At 56.1% G+C, this 8576-nt stretch overlaps 2 protein-coding genes across 2 annotated transcripts; one reads left to right on the top strand and one right to left on the bottom strand.

The window, feature by feature from the left end:
• Nucleotides 1-733: 733 nt before the first annotated feature.
• PG994_008052 (glycosyl transferase family group 2 domain-containing protein) lies at nt 734-3777 on the top strand (the record flags this gene model as incomplete). The annotated part of the gene is made up of 5 exons (XM_066859461.1): nt 734-1140; nt 1263-2190; nt 2253-2343; nt 2397-3373; nt 3589-3777. The coding sequence occupies 5 exons, from the start codon at nt 734-736 to the stop codon at nt 3775-3777; spliced, it is 2592 nt and encodes an 863-aa protein (XP_066714948.1).
• A 1116-nt stretch (nt 3778-4893) lies between these two features.
• On the bottom strand, nt 4894-7328 carry PG994_008051 (uncharacterized protein; the record flags this gene model as incomplete). Its single annotated transcript, XM_066859460.1, has 5 exons — nt 4894-6024; nt 6120-6347; nt 6422-6568; nt 6643-7098; nt 7251-7328. The coding sequence occupies 5 exons, from the start codon at nt 7326-7328 to the stop codon at nt 4894-4896; spliced, it is 2040 nt and encodes a 679-aa protein (XP_066714947.1).
• Between the last annotated feature and the right edge of the window lie 1248 nt (nt 7329-8576).

The raw sequence follows: 8576 nt of genomic DNA, 5'->3' as shown, positions 1-8576 counted from the left end.
TACCAAGAACGCCTCTCGCTCAAGACGGTCCCGGAACCGATACGAAGCCTCCCAAAGTCCAGCCAAGGAAAGACCTAGCCAGCTGAACGATATCCAACGTATGTTTTGGTGTATTCCACTGTCCCCTTTGTCACTCTCTTCGGGCGTGTTGATTACGACGTTCCGAAAACCGACTTACAGAAGTCTGTTACCCGCCGCTCCAATTCGATCCCTATTTCCTTTTGCTTTTCATCTTTCTTTCCAATCACCAAGCTTGTTCCCATAATACCGCCGCAAGGGTTCTCGTTGTGCTTTCTGCCCTTCTTTCTCGTTTTCGATTCCTCGAGAGGCCTTCAGGTGTGTCTGTCTCGGGTCTTCATGACTGACTTAGCAAGACAATAGCTGAGTATATTGCTGGGGTTTCTACTTTGGGACCTTCCACTCGCTTCATGTCAGTAGCATCGTATTGCCACTCACTTACTTCCTTGCCCGTTGCACCAAGGCATTGCTCGCCGGAAATATCTCCGTTCCACGGCTATGGACGCCGTGTCTCATATTCCAAAGTACTATGGTTCTTGTCAGCTAACACATGTAAATGCAGTCCGAAATTTCCGACAGGCTTATCTTCTCCCCGAGCTGTTGGCCCCTTACTACCTTCTTTGAGTTATTCATCAGGCGGTGTTGGGTTTTCACGTCACTCGCTTTTTCTTTTTTGCCTCAGGAGTTGGGCCCGTGAGCCAACTCGCAGGCCAAGATGGGTATCGGAAGCTATTTCAAGGCCGAAAAGCCCGACAAGAAGCAGAAGCGCCCCGCGGCGACGGCGGCCACCGCGATCCCGCCTCCTGCCGGCGCCGGTCCCTCGGGCGGCGGCGTGTTGGAGAAGAGCAACGCGCCGCTCGGCGGCAATGACTTCGAGCTGCAGCCCCCGACGCCCAACCCGCACTCGTCGCGGAACTCTATTCGCTCGGCGCGGTCGGGCGCCAGCTCCATGTTCCTCGACGACATCAAGCACGAGGTCATGGTCAACTACCTCTACCAACAGCAGTGCTCGCATCTGTGGGTCAGCGATGGCAGCGGCGAGGTTGAGGGCGTGCTCCTCCGCAAGTGGAAGGGGAACTACATGGCTTGCCCGCAAGAGCTCGGCAACTCTCCTTTTTGCCCGTGCATGTTCAGAACTTAACGTTCATGTAAGTCGACCACATAAGTGTTTTACTTGAACCTGGTTTCTTTGAAACATGCTGACCAGTGATGGATTTTTAGTGTGCCATGACCGTCAACTCCAGAATTATCAAGACCTTCCTGTCCTGGTCCCCCGACGCCGTCGACGTGCCGCTGATGAACGGCCTGCGAATCCAGATTCTGCCGACGGTGGAGGACCTCCCGCGCGCGCGGAAGCACCAGTTCGCCGCCTTCGTGGCGTCGGAGGCGCTGCTGGTGGTCTGGGACGACGACGCGCTGCACCTGGTGCAGCGGGCCAAGGCCATCGAGTCGGAGCTGATGGAGCTGGTCTGGAAGACGGGCGACGGCGACGACGACAACAACGAGAAGAAGAACGGCCCCGTCGCCGTGACCGAGTACGAGATCGACGAGGAGAGCGGCCAGATCCGGGTGGAGCGGCGGCCGGTGCACATGTTGAACACGTACCTCGTCTCCATCGTCATGTGCATCGTCACCGTCTCCCTCGGCGCCGCGTGGCGCGCGCTCGCCGTCGAGGTCTCCGTCGACGGCAGCTACGCCCGCCTCGCGCTGGTCTGCCTCGCGCCCATCCAGGTCTTCTTCACCCTCTTCTTCGCCCAGGTCATCGTCGGCTGTCTGGCGCAGATCTTTGGCCCCATCCGCCAGCTCACCATCAACTCCAAGTTCTTCTCAGCCCGCCCCCCGCCGCGCCTGCACTCCGGAAACCTGCCCCATCTGACGGTCCAGTGCCCCGTCTACAAGGAGGGTCTGCAAGGAGTCATCGCGCCGACGGTCAAGTCCATCAAGCAGGCCATCAGCACGTACGAGCTGCAGGGCGGGTCGGCCAACATGTTCATGAACGACGACGGCCTGCAGCTGATACCCGAGGAGGAGCGGCGCGCCCGCATCGAGTTCTACGCCGACCACAGCATCGGCTGGGTCGCGCGGCCCAAGCACGGCGAGAACGGCTTCCTGCGCCGCGGCAAGTTCAAGAAGGCTTCCAACATGAACTTCGCCCTCATGATCTCGTGCAAGGTCGAGGAGAAGCTCGCGCGCTACCAGCGCGGGCCCGAGTGGACCCAGGCCACGAGGCCCAGGCCTACGAGCAGTCCCTCAAGGAGGTCCTCGAGGACGACGGCCGGGCTTGGGCTGATGGAAACATCCGTGTCGGCGACTACATTCTCATTAGTAAGTTGTGCTCTCTCTGCCTCCCTCGTACTCTCATCACTTTGCATTACAAGTGACTAACCATGCGCACCTCCCAGTTGATTCTGATACCCGTGTGCCCGCTGACTGTCTGCTCGATGCCGTCTCCGAGATGGAGCAGTCCCCCGATGTCGGTATCATGCAGTTCTCTTCCGGTGTCATGCAAGTTGTCCACACCTACTTTGAGAACGGCATCACTTTCTTCACCAACCTGATCTACACTGCTATCCGGTACACCGTCTCCAACGGTGATGTCGCCCCCTTCGTCGGCCACAATGCCATTCTCCGCTGGAGTGCCATCCAGCAGGTCAGCTACGAGGACGAGGACGGCTACGAGAAGTTCTGGTCCGAGAGCCACGTGTCTGAGGATTTCGATATGTCTCTTCGTCTCCAGTGTGCAGGCTACATCATCCGTTTGGCTGCGTGGGCTGGCGAGGGCTTCAAAGAGGGTGTGTCGCTGACTGTGTATGATGAATTGGCCCGATGGGAGAAGTACGCGTACGGCTGCAACGAGCTGCTGTTCCACCCGATCCGCACCTGGCTGTGGCGCGGGCCCTTCACCCCCCTGTTCCGGCGCTTCCTCTTCAGCAACATCCGCTTCACCTCCAAGATCACCGTCATCTCGTACATCGGCACCTACTACGCCATCGGCGCGGCCTGGATCCTGACGTCGGTCAACTACTTCGTCATGGGCTGGTTCAACGGCTACCTCGACAAGTACTACGTCGACTCGTGGCAGGTCTGGTTCTCCATCATCATCGTCTTCAACGGCCTCGGCAACGTCGCGCTCGCCATCATGCGCTACCGCATCGGCGAGCGCAGCCTGCTCTACGCCCTCTACGAGAACTTCAAGTGGACCATCATGCTCGCCATCTTCCTCGGCGGCCTGTCGCTGCACGTCTCCCAGGCCCTGCTGGCGCACATGTTCGAGGTCGACATGACCTGGGGCGCGACGTCCAAGGAGGCGGAGTTCTCCAACTTCTTCATCGAAATCCCCAAGGTGTTGAAAAAGGTAAGCATATCTCCCTCCCCCTCCCCTCTCTGGCTTTGGGTTTCGAAGGCCAGGGCTGGTGTGCCCGTGTTTCCCGCTACCTTTCAGCTTGGTCCACCACGCTGTCGTGGAGGGATCACACTAGCCAGCCGTGCACGAAACTTGCACTCTCTTTGTCTTAGTACACACCATGATGAAGAATCCAGAGTTTGCTAACACGTCTTTTCCTCCACTAGTTCAAATTCTCGATGCTCTTCTCCATCTTCTTCATCGTGGCTATGGTCATCCTGGCCCAGGCGTCGTTCATACCCTACTCCTGGCGCATCACCGACTTTGTCGCCATCCTGCCCATGGCCACCGTTTGCGGGTCGCACTTGTTGCTGCCTTTGGCCCTCAACCCGGCCCTCATGACTTTCTCCTGGTAGATGGAGATCGCCGAAGAACATGCAGATGAAAAAAGAGAAGAAAGAAGACGATTTTCTGAAAAGAAGTTGCGTGCACGCGTCATGACGAATATTATAAAACACATGCTCACGTTTAGCTAATGTTAATTTTGCCCATCTCTTTCGGTTTTCCCCTTTCGTCATCCTCGGCATCTTGACGTACAATTGTTAATAGATCCGGATTTGGAGTTTTTCTTGATGGATGACGCTCGAAGTCTATACACACACTTTCGGTTTCGTTTCCTTTTTGGGTATTATTCATGACACACATCTTAGAAGGAAGGAAGAGACCCGGAGAAGCGAAGCCAGCTTCAATGCTGCATATCATCATGTTTTATCTCAGCTTTTTTTGGTTGGTGGTTGGAGCAAAATGGTATGAGCGCAGAGACACACACGACAAAAGATGCTTGGTATCCCCTCGTTAGGCACAGAGTTACTCGGAGGGGATGATGAACCATTGCGATGGTCCGTTCTTGAGGTGCAAATTCTAACACATGACCTAATTAGCAGTGTTAGAATAAAGCAATCAATATCTTGTGCACCCTACCCCTCACTTTATAATAGTACATGCATATTCGTTAATGCGCATGGTGATCACGACAATGCCTAGAAATATAATGTACCGTATCATATGCTTGCCAATGGCTTCTGAAGTAAGTAGGTAGCTCGTAGGTAGCTCGCCAAGTTTGGTTGGGGCTCGGAAAGAGCAGGTCGGTCGCATGGTCTTTCAGAGTCTTCACCACGAGAATGGAATAAGATGCTAGGACGAGAGTCTGATTACACACGTAAAAAACAGCATTAAGATGCATAGAGATGGTGTTCATGGAAAGTACTTCCTGTGTTATTAATATGAGATCAATCAAGAGCTATCTATACCTGTTCATCCCCAGGTGTGTGTGTGTATAACTACGGCTACTCCAAAAAGGCCAACGAGGGTATCGCTTCTCCAATAATTACTCCCAACCAATTACCAGCCAAACTTGATTCTTCTCTCTATTTTGTTCTTCCGAGGGATATCTCCACAGCCAGAAGTTGGTAAGCTGCCATCCCCAATCTACTCGGCAACAATCCCCTCTTTCGCCGAGTCCTTCTTTTTCGTCAGCGGCGTCTCCACGCCGCTCCCAGCCTTTTCACTACCCGGCGCGGCCGTACCATCCCGAGCGGCCGCCATCTCGGCGTGGATGGTCTTGGGTGTTTCCGGCCCGTGACGTCGGCGACGATGAAGCGGAAGGTGCGGGCGAGCGTGTGCCGGCCCTCGAAGACGGGGAAGAGCCCGACGGCGCCCAAACTACAGAAGATCCAGATGATGCCCACCGTGACCCAGCCGGTGAAGAAGGGCTTGCTGAAGATATAGCCGGAACCGTACATGGGGAAGGGCCAGAGCACGAGGAAGGCCAGCGTCAGCACCACCGTCGTCCACTTGGAGATGCGGCTCGCGCGCGCCAGCTTTGTTTGTTCCGCGTCGAACTCCTCCGCCGTCTCTTCGTGCCCGCCCACGGTGCCCTCGAGGTCCACGCCCGCCTCGGTCGCCAGCTCGTGGTCGTCGCCCTTGCGGATCGCCAGCATGCTCTGCCAGTCGTAGTGGTCGAGGCCGAAGACGAGGGTGAGTACGGGGATCAGGACGAGCGGCGACAGCAGGGCCACGACGTTGCCCGCCAGCATCGGGTTGTTGGACCCCGTGCACTCGACGCCGAGGTTGCCGCACTCCTTCTTGGCAGTCACGAGCCAGGCGATGAGCGCGAAGGCCAGGCCGAAGATGGGCGACAGCGCCGCGGCCCACTTGTTCTGCCCGGCCCAGATGAGCGTGAGGGTGGCGGGGATGACGGCGGCCGAGATGATGACGCCCATCATCAAATACAAATAGCCCATGGAGATGCCGGCGTAGTACAGCCCGACCGAGAAGCTGGAGATGGAGAGCGCGTAGCACACGACGATGACGTGCGACATGTAGATGAGGCGGCGGCCGCTCGCGTCGGGCTTGACGTAGGTGCGGTAGAAGTCGTAGGTGAAGATGGAGCTGACGGCGATCAGCTCCGACGACGTCGCCGACGTCACCGCCATGAAGACGATCAGCAGCGTCGCGATGGCGCCGCCGCGGCCCAGCAGCGCCACGGCCGCGTAGGGCAGCACGAGGCCCGCCGACACGTCGGCCTCGGACATGCGGTCGGGGAAGGTCGGGAAGCGCGGGGTATCTTCGAGGGCCAGCGCGGAGAGTCCCAGGGTCGTGGCCTTGTGGTAAACACACAGTCAGTGGAATGCCACTGGCAATAAAACTTGCGAGATATTTGGAAACGCCATGGAAGATGCTTCTTCAATAAACTTACAGTAAGCCATGGGATGGCGAACCAGCTAAGACCGCCCAGGATGTATCCTGGCAAGGCATGGACCGGAGAGGCCGCGATGGCCTTGTTGTAGTATCCGTTGTCGAGGAAGACAGTACCGAAGTTGCCCACGATGTTGATAACGAAGAAGATAGCGCCCTCTTTAGACCGCATGGTGAGGTACGAACCCTCCGCATTACCCTCGACGGGATGGGCTGCGGCAGCTTTGACCTGTCATTTTCCAGCGCGTCAGTGGGTTATAAAGAAGGGAGTCATATTTGGTTGTCCGTTAAGGATCTCCTTACCAGCAAGTCGTAGACGGCGGAAGGGGAGCCCAGCGCCTCCCCGGAAGCATACGCTGTCAGCGAGAAGACGATGATGATTATGATTAGGATAAAGGTGTGAACCCAATCAGTCAAGATGGTCGCCTTCAAGCCGCCGACAATGGTGTACTACATGACGAGGGAAGTCAGTCTATTGCCCTACTACTCATCCAATTTCTCAAAGAGTATCATCGTTTGCTTACCAGCACGACACCGAGCGGGAGCAGGTAGATAGCAGCCACAGTGTGCATGCCGGTCAACGCGCTCACGGTCGCCGACCCGCCGACGATGAGCATCAAGCTAACAAGAATGTTGGTGGCCAATCCAAAAACCATGAAGACGACGTGAGCGACGGTGCCGTAGCGGGCCCGGATGACCTCGAGGAAGGTGTGGCCGTGCGGGGCGCGGCGCTTCAGCTCGATGGCGAGGGTCGCGAACAGCAGGATCTGCACCGTCGCGCCCGAGGCGTACCAGAAGGGGCCCGAGACGCCGTAGCGGTAGCACACGCCCGTGCTCTGCAGCAGGGTCGCGGCCCAGGTCCACGACGACACGACCGCGGACCCCACCAGGCCGCTCTTGACGGTGCGGCCGGCCGTGTTGAACATCTCGGACGTGACGAGCTCCGAGTTGTACCGCTTCAGGATGAAGGTGGTCAAGATCTGGGGCGGGAAATCGTGTTAGATTACTTGGTTCTCGCCCTGTAGGATGGGTCATACTGAAGAGCAAGTCACTCTCGTCAATGGCAACGCTTCGTTTGCTTGAGAAGAGGCCGCCCTGGTCGGCCGCAGTAGACGGGATGTATGTGACTTACCATTCCTAAGGCAAAGGCAAAGCCCAAGCCGAGGACGATGCCATAGCCCACACCGGGCTCGAGAGGTGGGGTGACCATGTTATCGGTCGCAAGATCGTAAGAGGCTTCTTCGCTGATGTCGCACCACCCGGTGTTACGGTTGAGTTTGTGTATGTGTGTGACGACCCGACAGGTAGGGCCTGCAGCAGCTATATAGCAAGACGCAAAGCGAGATCGCAGACAGATGGATCTACGCGGGCTATTGGAGGGGCACCGGGGGTTATGTTCATCTTACATACCTATGTACACACGGTCCGGTTGAAAATAGAGCTTCATATCATATCACAGCTTTCCCCGCGTGGACTCAGGGTCCAACAAGGACCGGGGCTAGGTAACCCCCACCTGCAGGGCGCATACCGATATATGCGCGAGTCGTCTCGCCGTAGAGGCATCGAATCAGGATCTTTCTTTCATGAGATACCGATACACAGCAGCGTAATAAACACCCGTCATTGCAGGAAGCGGCTGTTGCACTGCGTGGTGTGGTGTAGCATCTGGAACGGGCTGCATGTGCGAGGGATCATCCAAACTTACTACCGGCGCTACGCCACTTACAGGTGTTCACTGATAAGCATATTTCACTGGTTAAATCTGCTCTTATGTAGGGCCTCTGCATGATCAGGGCTTGTTCTTTCTCCATTGCAAGTGAGAGAGTATCTCTGTCAGGCCTGAGCCAGCCCCTTGCCGAGGGAAGTGACCGAGTGAGCACAATGGATGATACGGCCATCATAATGCACTGCTACATAGACGACGGCCATGTGCCGTTGACTCGAAGCTGGCCATGAGATGTTGTAATGAAAGCCCACGACGAGAAGATGTGACTCCATACTGACATGTAAGCGGAAGAGCTTATCTGAGAGCATTGGCCAATCAGAGGCCGTGGTCAAGGTTGCTGATAAGCAGATATGCGGGAGTTATCTTTTCAGCTCGTTGTAAATCAAATCTGGGGTTCGCTAACCATTTGCGGCGCACTCTGGAACTGTCACGTCGTATCGCAAACCAAAACTATCGACAAATCAAATCAGTGATCACTTTGGCATCTAAAGTAATCATGTAAGCCTGGCTATTCCCTTGATTGCAGAATACCACTCAACTAGTGGGGACAAAGCGGCACTTCTGTTTATACAGTAACCTGGACGAGTTATATGTTCCGCGCCGCCTGAACTCTCACTATCCGGAGATATGTGATATTCTGATTGACCCAGAAGCTGTACCTGATGTTTGAGCGGTATTTGGCAATCAAGGCGATAGCGTCTCCGTTTTTCAATGCCCGAGCTCAATTGAGCT

This window comes from Apiospora phragmitis, assembly GCF_038363925.1.
Source record: "Apiospora phragmitis strain CBS 135458 chromosome Unknown utg000007l:2111988.0-4706623.0:1.0-2598199.0, whole genome shotgun sequence".
Lineage (NCBI taxonomy): Eukaryota > Fungi > Ascomycota > Sordariomycetes > Amphisphaeriales > Apiosporaceae > Apiospora > Apiospora phragmitis.
This window is presented reverse-complemented; position numbering and strand designations above follow the sequence as displayed.